General features: G+C 41.2%; 1 protein-coding gene across 8 annotated transcripts in view; it reads right to left on the minus strand.

The window, feature by feature from the left end:
• MBNL2 (muscleblind like splicing regulator 2) overlaps positions 1-23,773 on the minus strand; it is a 109,440-nt gene that overhangs the window by 29,981 nt on the left and 55,686 nt on the right. For 7 of the 8 annotated variants that reach the window (XM_068395588.1, XM_068395584.1, XM_068395580.1 and 4 more), the window contains 2 exons: positions 3,359-3,523; positions 126-326 (listed from right to left, as the gene is read on the minus strand). In XM_068395588.1, the coding sequence (XP_068251689.1) occupies positions 126-326; positions 3,359-3,412 (255 nt within the window). In that variant the 5' untranslated portion in view covers positions 3,413-3,523. Of the gene's footprint in view, positions 1-125; positions 327-3,358; positions 3,524-19,652; positions 19,732-23,773 lie in introns of those variants that run through there. The other variant, XM_068395587.1, reaches the window with a different exon arrangement.

Consider the following 23,773-nt stretch of genomic DNA (forward strand, 5'->3'; position numbering starts at 1 on the left):
AAGGTCTTTATTTGTAGCAACTAAATTTAAGCATCATTTCTAAAACAATAGAGTTTTTCCCTCCAGGATCTTCCACACAGCCTAACAGAGGATTGTATTTCTAGTCACAGCGCTGGCTACAGTACCTCCAGTTTATCAGTCCTGAGGAGTTTCTGGGTAGCAGTTGAACCGGGGACTGAAACCGGTGGACTTCCAGGAACAATGACAGGCGGCGTGGGCAGGATCTCAGTTGGGACTAAGCCAACTCCTGGTGTTACTGGCGTTAGGTAAGGAGCAAAGCTAATAGCCGTGTTCGTTCCTATTGTGGGACCCACTGGAAATGTGGGCTGCAAAAGGAAAACACAGACCAAGATGAAAAAAAAACAAACCCCTTAATCAAGAACTTATTAGTTGCCTTTTGCTTGTTCTTTCTGGTGCCGATTCATTTTCTTGATCAAAAAATGCCAAACAGCTGGCAAAACACACAGCGTACTCTCTCCTTTTAATCTCGTAACACATTCCAGCGGCATACTAAGAACCACACTTTATAGCTCTATTATTGGAAAAGGGGCTGCCAATGCAAAGGGAGTCGTACTTTGAACCTGAATCTCTATGGAGGTCCAGCTTACATTGCAGACTTATTTACACATCTAAAAGTAGAAATAACATAGACTTTATTGCTTTTTCTCAATACCTGTTTTCCTTGGGAAAACAGACTATTTTTCAAAGTACCAGATTTCATGGGTGAAGCATTATTAACTATATTAAAGACATATTTCTAATGAGAGTATATATAATGAGCATGGCATGTCACTTCCATCTGTTTTCACATTTTGCCACCTCCTGCAATTATATGTTACTACAGCTCACACATCGGAATACCTCACCTTTGTGAATGTTTGTGTGCTCAGCTGTCACCAGTGGCAAGCAGAATAAATATTATAATCTCAGCTGGGCACAATATTTAGAAAGGGATTATTCAGGCTTAGCTAGAGTTCATCTTACGAAAAAATTTGATTGGAAGGAATGATACGGGCCTAAAAATCTGTTTCATGCCTTCCTACAGTGAGTCAGTGAAGTCGTGACCAGAAGAAAGAGGACTTGTGTGATGCTAAAACGCAGCCCTACCAAGGCAGAATGGTGGGTTTGTTACCACCAGCTCAATGGGGGGCAGAGGCAGAACATCACCATGGTCAGGCTATGGTCAGACCTGGAAAGTGCTTTAGTTCTGCAGAGCTGACATTTACCCTGGAGACTGAAGCTATAATTATAAATGACGAAAAACTATGCAGAAAAACAGGACAAATCTCAGATTATCTTTGTCAGAAATTAAGTTCCTAAATAAGTCAGCAGCTAGAAATGAAGCACACAATAGCAGAACACTAGGGAAAGACTCAACAACACTTAACGAAGGAGGAGTGTCTTTCTCATCAAGGTGGTCTGTTGTTGGAGGAGGGAAGGCAGCCACGCACAGTATGTAGGAAATAGCAAAAGAAAGCATAGGAGCTAGAAAGTTTATTTCTAGCTTTTTTTTTTTTTTTTGGTCTTTGGAAACAATTACTAAATTATAAATGAATGCGAGTTAGTATCAAGAAGATGCTTTGAGCAACAGATTAGCCAGGATACCCAACTGTACTGAAATGGCATCTACCTGCCCCAGAGATTTAAAAGTGAATAATGCTCTGTTTTTTATCAGAGATCAAAACTGCTTCATATCAAACAGCATGGTTTATATGCCAAGTGGAAGGTAAATTCTTTAGAGCATAATAATGAACATTTATACGAAACAACAGTTCAACTATGTTGGGAACAATATGTGTTATGTAAAATATAAATAACAGCTTTGCACCAGCTATAATTTTAAGAATAAATCCACATGTCAAATGACTTCTATGGAATTTTCTTTCACTTTTTATCCATTTGGTCAAGGCTGAGTCATCTTAATCTGACAATTTATGCGAGACAGAGAGAGAAATAAAACCCGGCACTTTTATCACAGCAATCAGTACAGAAGGCATTACGTAAATGAAATTGTAAAGTTCAAATGATGAAACGGGTAAGAATAAAAAAGTATAATATTGCCACTTCATTTTTTCTCATAATACTAAGAGGTGAAATCTATTACTTCATGAAAACTTTTTTTGGTGAAAACTCAAGCAGTAAAAAATCAAGAAATATCAAAACGCTTTATGCCAATATACCAAGATACATTTTGATGAACATGTACCAGAAATTCAGGGACTTCTGACACACAATTTTTGTTCATGCCTCCCTCCTTACAGCAGATGTTTCAAGTGTAAAACACATTTGAAAAAGGCATCTGGGGTGAGCTTCCTGTGACCAAATACAGATACAGTCTTCCTCTGAGATGTTTACACTTGGCTCCTGTGATAGCCCATGGAAAGACAAAGGTGCTTAAAACACAAAATCATCTAATCTGAATGCAGACATCTGAAACAAGCCAAGCGAATAGTAATTGGAAATGCCTACTTCTTTTGATAAACTATAAATGGACCTAGGAAGCCCAGGGCAGAAGTTGATGCCAACACTCCAGATGCCTCAAGTTAGAGAAAAAAATCCCACTCCAGTGCCTTACACTAGGAGTTCAGATTGAAAAAACATCATTAGCAGCCATGTGTGAAAAGCTTAATTCAGATTACTTGCCTAACCAGGCTTTGGAAGCCTGGTACAATGAGGAGCTCAAAACTGCAAAGGCAGCCCAGAGCAACTGATCATTTTCATGTATATCCAAAGATGCTGCTCATGCCTGCAAGACTCTAGTTTTATGTCACCTTCTGGATTTGAAGTGTCCCAGGCACCATATGCATTACCTTAAGATAAAAAGCTGAGTTTGCAAAGTGCATGCACCAGCAATTCTCTGTCTTGTTCTCGGACACTTCAGATTTCAAGAGAGTAAGAAAATGCTTCCCAGAATGACATTAACCTTTGGGCCTGGTACTGGGATTAAATACTATTTAAAGCCATTCAAACTCATAGACTCCTGAGAAACTTCGCATTCCTACTCAAATAGCTTACTAGCAAATTATTATTATACAAATTTTCACCTCCAGAAGGATTATAGGTAAAAACCTGGCATATCTAGACTAAACCTGACATGAACTGATTGAAGGAAAAAAATACAGAGAAAAAAATTGCAAATTAGTCTGGGATAAAAAAAAAGTATCAAATCTACAGCAACATTCCATTATATTTTCAAATGCAAATATAAATGAACATCTCTCTAGCATCTCAGCAATTCCTTAAGTCAACAGACAGGGACTATTTTTATTGATACTAGGTTTAGAGAACTTCTCCAGGTCAATATAGTCTTCTACTTCAACTTTACTTACCAATAACACCATCAGAGAAATACACTTACCACTGGCTGTAGCGGTGTCCCTGGAAACATGAACTGCATTTGCTGGGCAAGCATTGCTGCTGCAGTTTTTTGTTGGATTAAGTTGTTCCTGCCATTGATTTCCAGTTGAGTTTTTAAATGCGTTGGTGGATGAAGGTACTTGCAGTTCTCCCTCGTACAACGACCCTGGAAAAAGAAGTCGCACTGATTGGTCTGCTGCTTTTGATGATAGTTTAATGCCTTTGAGCAAAACATTACACCATAACTAAGCAAGAACTAATGAAATACAGGGTGTTTCCTGGGAACTATGTAGCAGGCTGGGAAGAGCTGATGACCTTGAGCTCTGCCTCAGCCCACTACCTCTGACTGATCATTAAGGCTATTAGCCACGAAAAAAAAAGAGAAAGACTTTGAAACAGTATTTTCATTAAGTACAGATCACTGCTATACAATTAATACTCTGAGTATTATCCAGACTGCCTGAACTGCCTCTCATGGTATCTTGGCTAGAGTATCTGGTGTTATCATAACATAAACTTTTTTTATAAATGACATTATGAATAACAAATTTAAACTTTAAGAGAAACACAGCTTTTAAGTACATTATATTAAAAAATAATTGTGTGCTCATGGCAGTAAGGACCTAAAGTGACCACTCTTTGCTTGTGTTCTATCATACGTTCACTCTTATTCCAGTTCGCTGCCTTCTGGCCTCCTGTTTTTATTACATCAGCACAACTTTGAACTATTTCCATTCAAGTATATAAGAAAAGTCAAGCTGGTACTTTCACAGCCTAAATTTAGAAGCAGCGCACAGAGCAAAATCTGAAGGTACACAGCAAAACAAGAGCTCCTGATCAACCTGAAAACACGAAGTTTTAGACAGTTATGAGACAATAAAAGTTCGTGTGGGCAGTCACCCCTGAGATGGCTTGTGTTGGAGGAGATGGACATGGAGCACACCTCTATAAGCAGTGCACGCTGACCAAAATGTAGGTAGAGCAGCCTAAGACATGACGATACGTTTTCCCCCAGAAAGGGAAATCGCAGGGTGCACCAGCAGGTTGTGTAACTGCAGGGCAGGACCTGCTGAGATCAGAAGCTCCTCGATGACACGGCTCACAGAGTCACAAGATTCTAAGAGCTGTGACCAGAGGACCTAGAGCATTAGTCAAGCTGCATTTGACACACTCAACTTGTAGAAGGTAAGCTCCCAAATTGAGACGTTTTTAAAAACAGCTTTTTAAACTTTCCATTCACTGGTATAGGGGCTTTACAATTCGTAGCCAAGCAGGAATATCCTCCTATAGCCAAGAAAACATTAAGATCTCCATGCAAGAACATCACAGAGTACACACATACACTGACTCAGTGTATGCATATGCACACACGCACTGCTACAAAACCTTCAATACGCTTCAAACGTCCCAGAACAACAGAGTTAATGTTATACTTTTTACTCAGACACTGAAACACTGCTGTTTCTGCCTCTAATCTGCTATAAGGATGTAATAACTACCTACACAGGAGTGAGTTAAACATGTTCAGGAAGGTTTCTCCCACACCGAGGCCAACGGGAATGCAAACAGCTATTTCCACACTATTCAACTACTGAGAACAGCCCTTCTCTGAACTGCGCCTGGCCACTGCTCAGGAGTATGCTAAACGGCAGAGGCCAGAAGAGTTCAAGAAAGCTAAAAATTTAAGAAAAAAAAACAGTCTTGGCACTCAGGAACACTTCTTGGTGCTGTTTTGTCCTGCTAGTACAGCTGCAGCCATTTTCAGGACATCGTGCTTTCCTGCTGACTTGTGTTGTGGGAGTCACTAATTCTGTCTGGTTTAATGAAGTACACAAAAGGAGCATTACTTTGTCAGCTGGTATGAGCAGAAACAGAAGCAGTCACGATTTGATGGACACAAAAGGCGGCTGGCTCTTCCATTTGGAAGGAACAAGGCCATCGCCTTCATCATGTTAAATCAAAGCATGTCCAGTGCAGGCAATCAGCATACGCTTTAAGACATTTTTAACTGAGATCTATTTAACCTTAATCTATTTCGTATGTGAATGGTTCATGCAGCAAATCTGAAGATTAAAACAGAAAAATCAAATCAAACTACTCTACCTGATGGAAATATCTACCTGTGGAAACAAAAGTGCTCCTCAAATAAGGACTGAGAGTAACTCTCAACCACAGTGGCTTTTGAAGTACCTTAAGCCTGAGGAGTGCCTGCAGTCCAGCCCTCTGCTCCCACCTCTGAAAGCACACAGCTACTATATACCATCACTTCAAGCTCTGCAAAGCAACCCACTGTGCACAAAAGATTGGTTATTTCAGAAAACTTTCCAAAATAATCCAACTATACAAAAATGTGCTGTCCTCTCTCAACTTATTCACGTCTGTGCCTCATTTACTAGTTTTTGGAGCTCCTGGTTAGCAATGAATGTACTATAAAAGAGCTGTGTGGGCCCGTCACGCTACTATAGAAAGTGCTGTAAACAGATCAAGCCTTGTTGAAATTAAATGACCCAAAATAAACGGCAGTGGAATGAGCACTGAAAACAGTGAGCAGATTAATCCAGTCCTAGCTACCAAAATTAAATAAATTCTGAGACCAGCTTTCGCTTTTTGGACATATGATTGTTGGGGGAAAACACCTATAAGGAACTTTTCCTTCCTTTTTTAACAAATGCTCCATGTCCCTGTGAACTCCTGATGAGATCAGTTTCAGAGAAGAATCGGGCTGATTCCCAACTACCGATCATTGCAAGAATAAAAACTCAAACTTGTAGTGTCATCTCAGCTAAATGGGACTCTGGATTTTTTTGTTTATTAAAAAGTCAAATTTGAAGTCCAACTGAGATGACAACACATATCAACCCAATAGCAGAACAGGCAACTGTACACAGCATGCAGGGGTATTCAACACGTTGGTTGGGTCAACATCTACAACAAGAGTCCACTTTGGATTCTTGCAAAAAACTACTATGCTAGCAGGCCACCTCATAACAAATACAGAGACAAAACTGAGTGCTTTCACTTTAGGCTGCATCAGTATCAAGCCTCTGGAGCGAGGTTTGGTTCATCACAGCTCTTAAAACCACAGCAGTTCAGGAGCTGCTCCACAGACATTCAGTCCTCCCGGCACACAGCGGCACAAACTCTGTCAGCAGGATGAGGCAGGCAGCAGGGAAAATAATTGCTTCATACAACTTTTAACCTGCTCCCACATATGAGTCAGAGTCCTGAAACTGAGGGCGCAGACAGATTGGTTTGAAACTTGGTCCCTAGAAACTCCTGTCACCCGTGAAGTGAAGGTTATCAACAAGCACATCATAAGCTGTTGTGCACTTCCCATGCAAGCTCACCGAAAAAAATCACTTTCAATGAACTGTCTCCTTATCTGCAATGGATAGTAACGATGAACAGACATCAGATTAATTTCCCAGCACTCTGTCACTCCCCTCATCCTGCAGGGATGGTACCTACCTCTGACCTTTCATTTCTTTGCCTTTGTCCTCTACAACTAGTCCAGCCTAATGCATAGGGCCACATTTCAGGCAGGTAATGGAAAGTTTTAGCACAAAAAGTACTTTTCTACTGCTAATGATCCCGACTGGGAACATGCTGTAGCTCACATTGGGGGTGTGCTGCAGGCTTCATTCCAGTGAAGAAGTGGGAGAGGGAAAGGGTGTACCAAACTCAAAGGACTCCAGTGCCCATCACCCAGGCACACCAACGAGAGGCTCCGTTTCTGCAGGGACAATGGTCTTGGGAGCTGCTACCTGACTGCCTTAATACCAAAACCACGTTCCCTTAACAAGCCATGTCACACCATCAACTTTTGATTTTAAATCAATAGATTTGCCCATTAAGAACAACAGATAAGTTTGCCTAAAATCAATGGCACAAGACAACCCACAGACTGGAGTATATTAAAAAGCTAGGTATGTGCTAAGAATTATATTTTTAAAATAAGCAAAATGAGGCAAGTGCAGAAGTAACACTCTGTAACTTTGCATATTAAATGATGAAGAACCCATTCCCTGTCTACAAGTTGTACAGCCACATCTCTGTCTTGAATATTTTATAAATCTACAGCTTTCTTTGGCATTTTACTATTGCTCTAATAGTAACAACAATAATAATAATTCATCCAGTCCCAGGATGGGAATTGCTTATGCACAAGGATGAGTTTGTTTTTCCTTACTAAAATTACCTTTATCTTTCATGAAAATAAGATGTTTGAATTTAAAAAAAAAAAAAAAGGCAAAACAATGTTTCTTTTCTGTCTTAAGCTGAGAATCAACTAATGCATCCACAACCATTTCGCTCAGGTATTGAATTCTGCTTTTAAGACAGGGGTCCAATACATATTCTTAGCACACTTATCATAAAAGTCCCACTAGTAAACATAACAGCCCCAATGCTATCAGTCAATCCAAAACTGCTGTAAGACACTTTTCTACAGCACAATGTGGTGGGGTTTTTGGTTTGGTGGTTTTTTTTGGCAAAAGGAGAGGCTACTTCAGCTTGGAAGGGACCTCGAGAGGTCCCCAGTCCAACCTGTGCAGACCAGGGTCAGTCCTGGGGTCAGACCAGGTTGCTCCAGCCGGGTCATGGAAACTTCCATGGGTGGAGCCTTCACAACCTCTCTGTGCAATCTGATCTACTGCTTGGCTGTCCTCACGATGAAGGTAATTTTCCTTATATTCAGTCTGAACCTGTCTAGTTTCGGCTTATGCCATCTGCCTCGTGTCCTCCCACCATGCACAGCTGTGAGGAGCTGGGCTGCACCCTGGGACAACCTCCTTGTCCTTGAAGGCTGCTCTTAACAGTAGGAGCATCACATGCAACGTCGTCATGTTGTTAGTGTGACTGTCTCAGGTTTGAACCCTAAGGGATACATGTTAGGTTTTTTAAACGATACCAGCTAAATTAATACTCCCTCTATGCTTTACCTCTTACTTTGGGAAGGCAGCAGCCATGGTTACCTGCCACCCTAACAAAGCAGCAGTGTTATCCATCATTAAAACAATCAAATTATTTATATTTTCCTTAAATAGTTGAAATGGGGAAACTCCAGCTTGAAGCTGGAGGCTATTTATTGATACTATTGAGGCAATTTATTGATACTATTAGTGGGAAATAGTATCAAGGTGAGACCCCACCTGGAGTACTGCGTCCAGCTCTAGGGCCCCCAACATAAGAAGGACATGGAGCTGTTGGAATGAGTCCAATGGAGCTGTTGGAATGAGGAGGGCCACGAAGAGGATCAGAGGGCTAGAGCACCTCTCTTATGAAGACAGGCTGAGAGAGTTGGGGCTCTTCAGCCTGGAAAAGATAAGGCTCCGGGGAGACCTTCTAGCAGCCTTCCAGTACCTGAAGGGGACCTACAGGAAAGCTGGAGAGGGGCTTTTTACAAGAGCACGTAGTGATAGGGTGAGGGGGAATGGTTTTAAACTGAAAGAGGAGAGATTTAGAAGAGATATTAGGAAGAAATTCTTGACTGTGAGGGTGGTGAGACACTGGAACAGGTTGCCCAGAGAAGCTGTGGATGCCCCCTCCCTGGCAGTGTTCAAGGCCAGATTGGATGAGGCTTTGAGCAACCTGGTCTAGTGGAAGGTGTCCCTGTCCATGGCAGGGGTGTTGGAACCAGGTGATCTTTAAGGTCCCTTCCAACCCAAACCATTCTATGGTTCTATGAAATAACAGAGCATGCCTCTCCCACCTCACACCATAGCCTAACGTCTGACATGGGACACCCCATCATCTTTAAAAGCCAGGTTATCCGACGAGGAGCAGAAACAGGGAGGCTGGCTGCCTTGCAAACGCCTGTCCCTTGTTCCTAACCTTGCTCCCCAGGGTGCTTCCAGCTCCCCTCACCCACCTCTCTTCTCCCTAAACTCCCAGCTTCCTCCTGTACCCCACCTCCCTCCTTCCTTCTCCCCCAGAACACCCTTCCCATCTCTCCTAACTATAGACCAGGAAACAACTCACACGATAAATATAACTCGCTCAAGCCATGCGTGTCCTGAAGGGCCAGCCAAAACGTGCACGCGGCTGGCAGACCACGCTCGGGAGCGGCTCAGCGCACGCTCTAGCCTTCTCCTTAACAGGGCAGTAATTTGGATCTCTCTCTTCTACACAGACGCAGATTTTTCCATAGCCAGTAAGAACTTTGCAGTATGTCTTTGAGATGTCTGCTTCTAGCACCTTTGTGTGAAATTGGCCAGGGTGTTCAAAAGTTATTAGGATGCAAGGATGATGCTGGCAAAAATATGGATAGTGCAATTATGCAAAACCTGTTTCCTTATGAAAACAAGCTAAAACTAACAAATGCAGATGAAATTACATGAACTCTCAGGATTAAATATGCAGTCTTATGGGAAAAAAAAAGTATATGATTTCCAAGACATGAACGGTTTTAGAAGGCATCCAAGCAACTGATTCTACAAGGGCAAAAGGATTTTCTGGCTTCCATCTAGAGACTCTGAGATCCAAACATTTGCTGGAGTTAGAAAAGACACACACACACAAATTTTTTTTTAAAAAGTAATAATCACCTGATGCCAGAACCACCTCTCCTACTGGGAAAAAAAAAAAATTGCAATTTTCTGTATCATGCAGCTTCAGCAAACTTGCACATGCTTGTCAAGATCAGATCACATTTTAATAAACATGCACTCACAACTGTGGGCATGTTGGTTAGCTAGACATCACCTGCTTGATATTGATATTAGATACCTGAAGATATTACATACTGTTCAAACCTTGGCAGAGCAAGAGCTAGCAGAGGGCACTGTCTGGGGCGGTGGCAGCACACAGCAAGAATAGCCACAGAGACAGCAGTGTCAGCAGCTGTGGAGGTACCTAAGCTGTAAATACTCCTCTGGAAGAGTTTCTGACAAGAGCAGAAACTGCCTCTTCTCCTTTGGGATTCCTCCTCAGCAGCCCCTCAGCAAATTCTGGTTGGGAACGTGTGTGGCCTCACCCATTCAATTTAACAATTTCACCATTGCATATATCAGGAACTTCTCAATTCCAATAATCCCGGGCTCCCCGGGGCTAAAAATAGACCCAGTCAACCGGAGGGCAGGGTATTTTCAGATACTTAAGCTTCTGCTCCTGTCCATAGACAGCCACACTAACTCTACCACCCCAAAATATCCAGTTCAAATGTTATTTCTCAAATGCAGAAATACCAAAAAAGGAAAAAAAAAATAAAACACTGACTGTGCATTCATATGCAGAGAGGGATGATTCCTCTTGTTCTACAGGACTTGCATTTATGCCTTTCCCTATATATTTTAGTACATGACAGCTCAATCACCAACAGCACTTTCAACACTCAAGGAAAACCACTAGACTTCAGTTTGGACTGAGTTAAGTATTTTCCACCTAGCATCACAATGTGGGAATTCAATTTTCGTATGCAGGTCTCTCTGCTTCCTAACTTCTCTCAGGAAGTGAAAAAACAGACATTGTACCTCCATTAAAGTATTCCCTTCGCACTTGCTGTGAGTATGTACCATCTCAAACAATCTGTAGGACTATACATGTCTGTAGAGTTAAGCATATGTGCAAGGACTTAGGGGATTTAGTTAAGCCTTAAGAATGACTAGCCATAGATGTAACTTAGCATTTTATTTCTTCCTTAAGGTATACAAAAAAGATTCAAACCTTTTTGAATTTTGCATAATTTCACATCTAGAGTATGTTGACTTGCTTATGTTGCATGCTTATGAAAGCACGATTCCTTTAGCCTTAGTAGAATTGTATCTAATTTTACAGAAAAAAATGTAGATCAGAATAAAATTCCTTATCTTGAAAATGAGACATACTTGAACTATTTCAGAAAAATAATTTCAAAAGGACCAAACTGTACTAGTAACAGAAATACTAAGCTTTTGATAGAGAGTTCAAATGCCTCAAACTTCACTTGTTGCCGTACACCTTACCAGCACAAAGACCTAAAGGAAAAAAATGTATTCCAAAAAACCACAAGCATCTCTTATGTTACACTTGAAATATTTCAGCTGTTGGATCTGTTTTCCTGGAAAAAAAAACAAAAACAAAACCCAAACAAAAACCAACAATAAAAATAACTTAGAAAATTTGCTGAGAAATTAATTCTGTATTTCTAAAGCCACCTTGCAAGGCCGTCCACCAAAGTTAGTGAGTGTGCATAGATATTTATATGCACCTACACACTTCCACTTCAAGAAAAAGCAGAAGGCAAACTCACTTTCTTACTTTAAAGTAGAACAGGAAAAGAAGGCAAAAAATTCTCAGGTGACTTCAGCTTGATTCAGTTTCCAACAAGCTAAGAAAACCCATTAGCTGCTCTTCTCATGATTTCAGTTATTTGTAGGAAACTAAAAGTTGGTAAAATAAAAATGATCATTTTATTAATAGAGAACAAGAACTGCCTGTAACCGACAGAAAAAAATAGAAAAATATTGAAGAAAAATGGAAGTCTTACAAAAAGATGGAATGTCTAAATGATGTAAGAGTCTTAGCACTAAAGACTTAATAGGAGATATTTATTTAAATGGAAAAAGACAAAATGTTCTACTGAAGAGCACATTTGCAATGCACAAAAAGCTCCGAGTATCTCAAGATGCTCTTTCAAACAAATGTTGAGAAGGATGGCTATAGAGAATGGCTTAACAATTTGCCTTGCAATATCAAGGGAAGTGTACTCAATATTAAATTGCTCAGAAGAGAAAGAACTCAAGCAGATATTGCAGTCGCCAAAAAAAAAGACACTTATGAAACTGTAAGTCGTTTGACAAACATCCTCGAGATCACTCTAACAAATAAGACAAAGAAAATTCAGACAAAGAAACAACAGTTTAAACTAATATAAATTTATTTTATTTCTGTGTTTACTGCCTTGAAAATAATTTGAGAATAATAGGGAAATAAAGATTATTTCTTCCTCAGTTACATAGCTCCTTTTCTTTTTCTTTTCCCGTTTCCGCTCCCCCTCACCGGCACTCAAAATCTAAACCAGTTATTTTTATCTTAGCTTCATGTTTGGCTACAAGCATTGACCAGTACATCACAAGCCACTGTGGACAACCCTTGAAATAGACCTTCACTCTAATGTGTGTAGGCAACTTTCGCAGAATGAGAGGCAGCCAACACATAGCATAGGGGAAGACTCCTATGGAAAGAACATAAAGAAAGCAGAGGGAAGTGTGACCTCATTTAGTTAAAATTCCTGAAACATCTGATTTCTATTACATGGGTGGTGAGACTCTTCACAGGACGTGAAGTCACCTTTTGCAGGGCTCTAACAAACATACAGCTCTTCCTGTGGAAGGACTAGATGCAGCCTGCCATGCCACTCAAGAAGGGTTGCAGTGGCAGAGTGGTGATTTAAGCCCTTCAACTCTGCCCTTTTGGAGAAGTCAACGTATACGCAGATTCCTGCATTATAGAAAAAAATGTCTAAAACCTTTATGGAGTCTCAAAATACAGAATTACACACAGTTAGCTGATGGCTGGGCAGCATTAATGCACCCACTTATCACAAGGATCGAGTGTTTTTGTGGAAGACAGAAGAGAGCTGTGTAAATTGCAGGTGGGACCACATGGTAACTCAAGGTGACACCGATTTTTTGCTGGTAAACAACATACTCTACCATTAAGTTTAACTTGATTGAACTGTAAAAGAAGAAGAAAAGATCTTAGAAAGAGGCAATTTTCTTCAACTTTTCTCAATATCTCCAGAGCAGACAAAAATAGCCATTCCAGAAGTAATGCCAGTAAAGGAAGGTAAGTTCATTTGACTGCAAGTCAGCTGGCAAGAGAAAAAGCAACAGCAGTGTATCAGAAGAACAGCAGAAGACCAAGCAAGAAGAAGGGCATGGCACGGCACCATTTCCTGGCGTACCTCTTTCCTCACCTCCTTTACAATTCCCATAAAAGCCTTTAAGCAGACGTATGCTGAACGCTTGAACGCAAGCTTGCTTATGCGAACAGGACTGAGATTAAACTCCCTTGATTTGGAAACACTACTTTGCAGTGAAAAGCTAGGCAAAGACAACTGCAGAACTGACAGTCAAGCCCTGAGACACGTTATTTCTCTCTTGGTGGTCTGTGAAGGAAAGTCACAACGTCTCAGCACACGGACTACACTCTCCAACGTCCATACCACACATCCTCCACCATAACCAGGTTAGAAAAGAAAGAGCCAGTAGCAAGGACAGGTCTTTGCTGCTGAGATGCCTATAAGCCCAAACGGTGAGCAGCCCAGAAAGGACCAGGCAATGGGCTGCTACGCTGACAATGGTTCCCTCAACAATGCAGTGGGAATCTTAACATGCCTCAGAAAAAGCCATAAAATCAGTTATATGGCATCAAAGACAAGCAGGAGACATGCCTTGGCAGCGAGGAGCTTGGCTGACCAGATCAGAAGAGGAGGAGAGCGCTGTAAAACCAACCACATTAGCCTCCTACAGCGAGCCACCTGCCCAAAGAAGCCTTGAGAAGATGCTTCATTTGAGAGTTGCAGTGAATCGAGTTTCCGAAAAGGCCCATTATCTGGAAGAGTCCCACCATATAGAAAAGGTCATCAGCACAATGTAGCAAGTCCCTTACGTACCAAGGGACCCCAGTGGTGTGCTATGGAGAAGGGTGGACCTAACATACCGGGAGCAAGCGGCCACCTTGACCACCGGCATGTCACAGCCCTCAGCTCTTGAGCTGGATGCCCAGCAGTCATGAACTACTACGGGGGTGACCTGATCTGCCGTCGGCAAGTCCCTCCGCCTCTCCTTGTGGGGACGCTTTCACCTCGGCCAGGCCACCCCACACCCATGTGTGCACTGAACAACACACCAGGGCTCCCAGTCCAGCTGGGGCTTGCTGGGCCTCTTCCCTGTTGGGGACTTTCTTGGCCAATCGCTTTACAAATGAAAGGAAAAAGCAAGAGCCGAGTTAAATACATAAATTGCCGAGGACACCTTATGTAATTGCAGAGGTGAAAAGTACACTGTCTTGTCCCTCCGCGGAGTAGGAGTGTTCACTCATCCTCAGCGGCAGCGCTGGAACCGCAGCTGCGTTATTAATAAATCATTAGCTTCACTCCTGGGACAAGCCAGCGAGGGCTGGAGTCTGACACCAGCTCTCAACTCACTGGGAAGTTGCTGAAAACACACAGAAACTTCTTGGTGTTTTAGAAACCCCATGCACTTGGAACCACGTTAAAAAGCACAAATTAAAGAAAAAACTCCGAAAAATGAAAACATATTTGCATTTCCAAAGAAGAATCACATGTAAAACCCCCCATACTATCTATAACCACATGAGAAGTGGCAAACAAATTATTGAGATGAAAAGACACCATATCACTATGGGACCACCTACAGAGAGCAACCAAGTGTGCCTGACCTGAAAAGCAAAAGATAAGCAGGCATCTTTCCTAGCCTTTTCTATGTCCAGTCCGTGCTCCTCCTCTCCTGGGAACTGGTTTCTTAACATCAGTGATATGTTTCAGTTTCCATCTTTTCTTTCAGTCTGACACACCTCGCATTTCCCTCTACAGGGAACGGGGAAACCAGCACTCCTAGCAGGAGGGGCAGTGAGACCCCCGCCCCGAAGCAGCAGGACATGAGAGTTGTCAGTGAGAAATACCCAGAGAATCAACAAACCAGATCAGCTTAAAAAAAAAAGGGGGGGGAAGAGGATAGCAAGAGGTCCAGAAATTCAAGCAAGAGGAAAGAATGAAGCCCTGGCATCCCAGTAACCCCCAAAAAAACCCTTTTCTTTTTGCTGAATGTTTTGCTGATCTGTCCCCTTCCACCCAGTATTAGGAAGCTTCCAGAAGATCTAGCAAAAAATAGCAAGAAGTATAATACAGTGAAATTTATCTCAAATGGTAGATTACAGAATTAGGCAGCTAAATCACAGTTATGAGAAAAGATAAGACACATTAGGATGTCTTATTACCTTCCTTGAATGCTATATTTGTCTAAGTACTAGAACATGTGATTGTGGTCTTGAGAGTGCTTATACCTTCTCAATACTGTGTTGAAGGAACAGATAATTATTCTCTTCCTTAAGACAGATTCAGCACCAATTAAATAAAATTCTAGGTTAATCTCAAATTAAAACACTGCCTCTAGGTTTTCCAAGGCGTATATCCGTGACTTTCAGGGGAACACGCACACCGGACTCCCTACCATTTATTATACTGCAACAACATTGTCAGTGTATTCCGATGTCCATGGTACCTGTCTTCATCAGTGTCGTGAGTAGATGTGGTGATACCAACCTCAATTACATGACCACACCTACTATTTTACACAGCCTGCTTTCCCAGACAGCAAGTAGGCACTCGAATGGTATTTCTTTTAACCCTGACAGTCAGTAAGGAGTAGTAGTCTAACACACATTCATCTAATCTCCTGGCCTGAATGCAAGATACTAACTTCCTTTTGAGACTATCCATAGGGCTGGCTCTATAGGATCACATTAGGAATGGCTCTGCTAAATTATTAATGAATTTTGTGGTCTTCTTGTGAGACTAGACAGCATTACTCCCACTCTACACAGAATAAACTGAGACCAAATATGGTTAAAGAGCTGAGAAGTGCCTTCAGTTTTTGGCTGCAGATCTCTGTTCTCCTTCTACTTTGCCGTTGCATCCACGTGGCACATGCAGGTGCTCCGCTAGACTCCTACTGCTCTTGGGTTTTGAGAGTCCAGCCACCTAAGGGCTAGCGGTGAAGGTACCAGTTTCAGTGACTTGCTCGCTGGTCTCCAGAGGACCAGTGAAAGCCTGACCAGGAGGCCACCTCCTGCCAACTCTACCACTGCCTGCCTCGCTTGCTGCACCAGCACCCTTTAGATGGAGACCTGACCCCCTCCACATGCCATCCCCTCTCCAGAAATCTGTCTGTGACATGCACCACTGAGGCAGAGGAAAATACAAGGCTGGAAGAGAGCGTACACTAATGTTACCTGGACAGCACATCTCCCATATGTTTTCCTCAGCTCTTGGTTCCCATCCAGTTCACCTGGGCGAACTCCCACCTTGTCCCAGCTCTCCTCTTCCTCTGCCTTTCCTCACCTTCAGCATCACCTCTTCCCCGCTCCCAACACCTGACACCAGCCACAGCAAATGCAGAGCGAGCTGCGCTCAGTCCTCGGTCTTAAGCCAGTTCAGTGCACGCAGAGCCTATCTGATCTGCACACCAGCCCACACACGGCCTCTGCTAGGCGTGCATAGATGGTGAGTTTTCACACTTACAAAATGACCAAATTTGGGTGAAATTTCACAAAAATAGCATAAGGCAAATTACTGATATCAGAGCAACCCTTCTGCTGCTAGATCTCGAGGTTCAGCTGTAAACAATGAGAAATCAAGTTTAATACCCAACCCGTTTTAAGAAACACTTAAGAAGGAAAAACAAGGTATCTACATCTCAGCTGTTTCTCAAAAATCATTGAAGTGTCTCACCGAAACTTTAAATAAACATTCTGAGTCAGTCACTCATCTGTTTCAGCCCAGATAATTGCATTTTGAGAAACCTACAAACCGCAGAAAAGGAGGATATTATTTGGAAAGTGGTGGGCAAGATTAAATCCAGGTGATGATGATGGCACACTGTTGGTAATAAAACACTCATGCATGTCTCATGAACACCACTGGCCAAAGGTTAATGATTGCAGGCACTCCAAGTACTTACGGAGAAATAAAAGCATTTAAGCACAATAACAGTAAACAAAAAATTCAGCAACATGTTAAAACCGAAATCTGCTGAACCATTTGTCCAGAAATACTTTAATGCAAATAGTCATCACACGTCCCAGCTGATGCACTCTACAGGCAGAATAGTTACCGAACAGCATTTTGGAGAATATAATGCCTATAAGCATATAAACATCATTTCAAAGGCAAACTCTTTGTTGTATTTCAGATTGCATCGAAAGGGATTGTGTACTAGTGTACCAAGTCTTTCCAGTGTCACAGTAAAGCCCTAATGATCTATGCAGAAAGAAAAACATCATGACCATTTGACTTGAACAAGGACTTCTTCTCTGATTTGTTTTCTTCAGCATTTTGAAGATGATACCTTCCCACCCTAACTCTTAGCAGGTAAAAGTAGTTCGTCAAGTACTGACAGGCTATTATGAGATCTACTATAATATATGCAAACCCACTTGGATAAAGAAATCACCTTTGTGACTTGTTCTTCCTTCCCCTTAAAGTTTCTACAGATGACAAGCAGGTTCCCCTGCAACAGTGACAGACTGACTGCTTTCGCTGTCTATCTCCTGGAAGCCTTCACAGGTTTGGCACCACTTTCATCTGTTTCTCAGGAGAAACTAACACAGGGTCTGAAACACTGTTCTTCAAGCAGGAACCAAACGACCACATAATTTATGACTTTCCTTTGTGGATAAAGTGTTTTCACTGCCTGCACCTTATCTGAGCAGCAGTCACAAGACAGATTCCCATCAAACAAACATCTTTTTGTCAAATGCTTCCCTTTGTTTGGGTGCCAAGGAGGAAGAGCCAGGATGCGGTCAGAAGCCAAGGGCACAGCCAAGGCTTCCATCACTGCTTTTTACGCCAAAGTGGCAACAACAACCAAGTGAGAAACTCTAGGTGAAGATTACACTACCTGAGGCTGACAGACCTTTTCTCTCTCTGCTTCCGAGCAGGAGTGAACAGAAGCGCTGAGAACTTTCCTCTCTGGAGCAGAAAGCAGGAGAAGGCTACAACCACCAAGTCCTCAAAACTGGACACAGCCTTTGAGAAGGTGTCCAGCTCACCATCTGGCCTTGTAGCATGGCTGAACCATGTCTTCGTCATTCCCAGAAGAATCATTCATCACAGCTACATTGCAGAACTTTGGTTTAAATATTCTTTATAAATGTCACAAGGCTGAAGAACACATTAAACTAAGACTCCACAAACCAAAAAAAAGTTTTATGGAAAAAAAAAAAGCATAATGATCTCATGCTTTTCATAAGAGTGGCTCTTTCATAGCCAGGAACCATGAAGTATTTGTTTCTGTTTTCTATTTTTATTTGTCTGATACACACATCATAAAGTGATTACAATTGCTGTGGCACGTCAAATTCAATCTGAAGGACATTCAGGTTAAAATGTAGTATGGTATGAAATGTTAATCATAATTGAAACAATCTTGATTCAGATTTTTCAAAAAGCCTTTGTAATTGCAGACAGTCTGGAAAAGAAGTATTTAAATGGCCAAATCGGTATTTTTTCCCATCCTGCTGCTTTTCAGTGAAGAAAAATTGTGATGGATGAGTACCATTCATCAAGAGAAATAGTCAAAATATGAGATCACTAACCAGCATCTAGACAGGGTTTAACCAACTCCCTTGTTTAATCACTGGGGATTCAGTGTCTGGATGGAGAGACGGTGGGAGGGAGTTTAGAAGATTCTACAAATTTAACACTAACATATTTAAAACTTTAAAAAACATTTTAAAACATTTTAACCGTTTTAACCAGCCTGTAGTCCCTATCAATATTCATTGTGGGTTTCCAGCACAGCAAAGAGGATCCTCTCAACCAACAGTGACCGCACAAAGGTTGGTGTATGTAGCACTAGGAGCTATTTTGCCATGCTAGCAAGACAAAGACTAGAGTTAGGTTTTCTTTGTCAAAAGTAATGTAAAATCATGCCCAAAAGATACAGCTCCTGACACAAGCCGTCACTTACCTCCTACCACTCATTCACCAGGCAGCCTACAAAATACCCCTCCTTAGGCTATTAAATCCCTATGCTATACTACTTAGTAAACAAACAAAGCAGTGAAAGCAAAAAGAAAGATCTAGTTTCAAAGATGTTTTCACATCTTCAGGCCAGTCTTGGGGGCATACAAGCTGCTCTGCAGGAGTGTCAGCATACCAACAAACACAATATGGGAATCTAAAACTCATTAGGGATCCTCTGGAAGACCTATGAGCCAGATGGAGCATCTTCATACGAGGGCAAAGCTCTGACCCTAGGCACTGCCAAATAGATCGCAAGCACACAGGCAAAAGATGCAGGAGCTTGGGAGGACTGCACTTATCTCCCCTCATTGGTAGGCAAGCCACACAATACAGCATATGTGGATTATATATATAGGCAGATGAACCACATACAAAAAGTTAGATTTTTATAACTTTTATATATATATATATATATATACACCTCTAAAGATATGGCCTCTGATGCAAAGATTGCTTTGGAGATGAGTAAACACAAATGCACCCCAAAAACATCATTATTAGCTTTACAAATATTTAGTTCCATTTGTTTTCATAGATTTTTAGATACCTTAAAAGCAGCCTGATTAGAAGTATCTTGGCTTCCTACAGCAGATCATGTGGAATATAGTAAATAATCTCGATCTTCCTTGATGAGTAACTTCAGTAGAAAGGAAGAAACTGCCAATGGGGAAAACAACTTTTAATGAATTTTAAATTGGTATCAAGATTGCAGCAGTGCTGTTAACACTTTTAAAGAAAATTGTCTCCTCCAGTAGACGTTCCTGGGCTTTTTATTTATTTTACTTTACCATGCCACACTGAAAACTCAGTGTTTCATCAGCAAGTATTTATCTGAGTTCTTCTCAGCAATGGTAGTCCCGGTCTTGAAGTTCCAGTGAACAGAGAATGTCAAATTAGCTTTAAATGTCAACTCTGCTTTAAGAAGAAACACAGTGAATTTTAAAGGTATCAAGGCCTCAACAGAAGGTTCATCATATGTACAGCCACCCACCATACTGTAGACCATGCTTTATTAGTTTTCCCATGCTATAATCCTCAGAACAATGAAACAGAGAGACAGCAAAGAATGGGGATGCATGCCGAAGGATTCCCTTGGCTGGTTGTATTTAACAAATAAAGTGTTCAGTTTTAACTAGTTAAGGAACATTTGATTAACACATCATAGCAAAACCAAAGAAAAGGTAAGAGCTATGAAAAACCTTTTCAAACATGAAACAGAAATGAAACAAGCTTATAAACAGAGTTGCCTGCAAGCAAACAATTTCTGGAATGTACTGGGGGAAGCAAAGGAGAATCCCAGAACAAAGGAGATTGCAAAAGCCAACCCAGTTTAACAAGTGGAATTACCAGTTTGGAGACTACAGTGAAACAATGCAAAAACACCAGCAAGTCTGATACAAAGAACTTTTCTCAGCACTTAACAAAAACCTCAACATAAAGGCCAATGACTAGGTAATTAAATATGGCTCTTCGGAAATACAAAGCCTTACACAGAGTTGTTAACTACTCATGGACTATCAGAATTAATGAGGGTCTCTCAGAGTAAAGCTGAACAATTTCAGATACATCTGATCACAGATGGAGAATGTTAAGCTATTTGAGTACCACACAACAATTTCTATATCATCTAACATCTGTCTGCCAATTTATCACGTACTTCTTGCAGACACACAAAAACTTGATAACCTATGAAGACCTCTAAAACATGATTCTAACGCTTTAAACCTACCTTTTATGCTTGCTATTAAAAAACACACACACACTAGACCCTAGATATACAATGAAGTATTTTTCAGATCTCTCTGACGGTAGCTAAGAGGATGATGACAAGCCTGCTATGATGGAAATGTGATGGTTACCACTGCTCTCCAACACTCTAAAAAACCCCACAAACCTCCTAATGCTGTAGGGGAGTACGGGTAATTGAGCATTCGCTAGCGTGGGAATGAGAGAGTCTATTTGTGACATTTCTCTGTGCCCGTGCAAGGCCCAAGCAGGCATCATGGCTCACGGATTCAAGCAGCGAGCTGTCTACGGAGGCTGGTGGAGTTCCTCAGCTGTTGGGACACCGCACCGTACTCCACAGCAATATTCAATGCCTGCAGTTCCCATTGCCCCTTCCCACATGGACAGAAGGATTATGCAGGATGGCTCTGAGTAGCTGCACTAGAAGGTGTGGGATTGCTGGTGCTGTCTACAAGCCAATGCCCGTCTCGGAGGGCCCAGCAGAAAAGACAGTAAAGAACCCTATCCAGCCCATCCCAACACCCCTCACCTTAGCACTGGCAGATCCCAGAAAACATGGGGCGGGCCAGCCTGAGCTTGTGTTCAAGTCAGTAGCTATACATAAGCACCTATTTAATGGTCTTCAGATAAACATCATTTTCCATTTGGAAAGGTAACTGATATATATAAAACAAACTGCATCTGGTCTTTTCTTTTTGTTCATGTTCGTGAATAGATTAGGTGCTAACACTAATATTCCTACGTCTCTTCAGCTGCCCTATAGTTAGAAAAAATAAATTCATATTCCAGAAGTTTAAATTTTTCTTTGTTTAAACCTAAAATAGAAATAAATGTTGGCATTCCTTAAAATGAAAGTGCTTCAAGGGCAGTGGAGTCAGATAAAAATATATTGCCTGTTGTCTAGTTTACCGCCACTGGAGGAGTGAAAACTGCTATTCCAATCACTGCAGCCAGGAAGTATTTAGGACAGATATTCAGCCAACTTTAACTAACTCCTGAGCAACAAGTCAACAAACCCCAGTATCTGTAAATGTTCTGACAATTTATAACACAAAAATAAGGGTCAAGGTTTTCAAAATTTCTAGCTCCTTTTAAAAATATAAAAAAGAACAAACAGGTAGAAGGTGAACACATCAAATGATAAAATTTAAAAAAACAGTAAGTGAAAAACACTAACCTTGGGGAAAATAATTAAAACAGATGATAGTGCACTTAATTACAAAATCAGTTCTGATTTTGTAAAAGTACAGTGAAAGTAAAGTAAAAGTCTAACTTTGATGTCCAAATGTAGAAATTGGTTGGAAATTCTGTGAACACAAATCCTAACCCCAAGAAAACTTTCACCATTACATATGGCCACATAAACAGGTAAAATTAATGCCCAGGAATCTTAAAAGACCTCACTCCGAGGCTATCATGTTAAGACCATCTTCATTAGTCCAGTGTCATTAATAACAGTATTTCTATGATTCCCAGTCATGTCTGGGCTCACTGCAGCACATCACAAACCTGTTATTGACTTCAGTTGTATATGAATTAGGAATACAAAAAAATGAACATTATAAGGCAACAGAGCTCACATTTCTATGTCTGCTTCTTAAAAAACTATAAGAACACTAACTTTTTATTATTCTACATATTAAAAGGAAAAAATATTTAAGGATCAAAATCAATGTTAAAACACAGAAGTTTCAAAAAGAAGGCGTGAAAGGTTGTAGTTGCGAGCCTTTAAAGTTTTGCTAAACTGACTATTTAATAAAACATTTATCATCTACAGCTTTCATAAGGTATTATGGAATTTGGAAACCTCATCCAGTTCTTTACTATTCCCCTTCCCGAGCAATGGCAACAACAGCTACTAAGTCCTGGGCAGATTTTGTTCCCCTCTGGCACGACTTTTTTCCCTCCAGAGTGCAAGCTGGGGTAGCTCACCTCTTTCCCTGCTGCTGGGCTCTCTGGCTCTCCTCCTCCTCAAACATCCAGACTTTCTGCAAGCTGCACACTTCATTGCAACACACGCTTACTGCCTCTGCGCTCAGCAGAAGGTTACAATTAGGAACACTTCTGTAATTACTTAGATGAGTTGTTGTACACCTCTGAATTCATCTTCATATTCTCAAGAGCAAACCGCAGACTCTGCTTCTCAAGAGCCATTGCAGCTGCATGCAAGTAAATAAATAAAAATCACTTTTTCTGACAAATGATTCAGCGTTTAAGAAAATAAAAACAGCTGTACTGTGTTAGGCCAAGGTCCATCCAGCCCAGTATCCTGTTTCCAAAAGCAGTCAGCAGCAGATGCCTAGGGAGTAGTATAAGAACAAGGAAACCATTTAATGATATATATTGAAAATATTTTTCACATATCCTTGATGGAAAACAGAGATGGAATTTTGACAGAAGAGGGGAAAAAAGCAAAAGAAAACAAGGAGTCCAACACACACACCCTTTGCAAAAGCATGAAACATTCCTTTCAAAAGAAAAAGAGAACTGAGGGGAAGATAAATCTTACAGATTACTTTTTTTTTTTTTTTTTAAAAAAAAGCCACCCACAGGAGCAAGAAAAAAACAGAATCTCACTTGCTATTCACAGAAACAGTGTAAGCACATATTGATGCACATCACTGGCCAGAAAATTTTTAAGAACCCTTGACTATGAGTGTCAATGGCTCTTCTCTTGCGAAAGAGTCCTCACGGAAACCTACAGGCAGGGACTCATGTCGTGATATCAGAGCTGAGAGCTCTCAAAGTATCTAAATTAATGGATTTATAAATACAGCTTCAAGAAGTATATACCTCAGACAGAGGGAAAGCCTGTTCCACTTAATTCCCCAGGTAGGGGAATGACCATTAAGGCACCATACTGGAAACAGGCAAAACAGGCTGCACTTAGAAAGGTACAGAAAATGTGGGGACAATGAAGTG

The sequence above is a fragment of the Nyctibius grandis genome, chromosome 2 (genome assembly GCF_013368605.1).
Source record: "Nyctibius grandis isolate bNycGra1 chromosome 2, bNycGra1.pri, whole genome shotgun sequence".
NCBI lineage: Eukaryota > Metazoa > Chordata > Aves > Nyctibiiformes > Nyctibiidae > Nyctibius > Nyctibius grandis.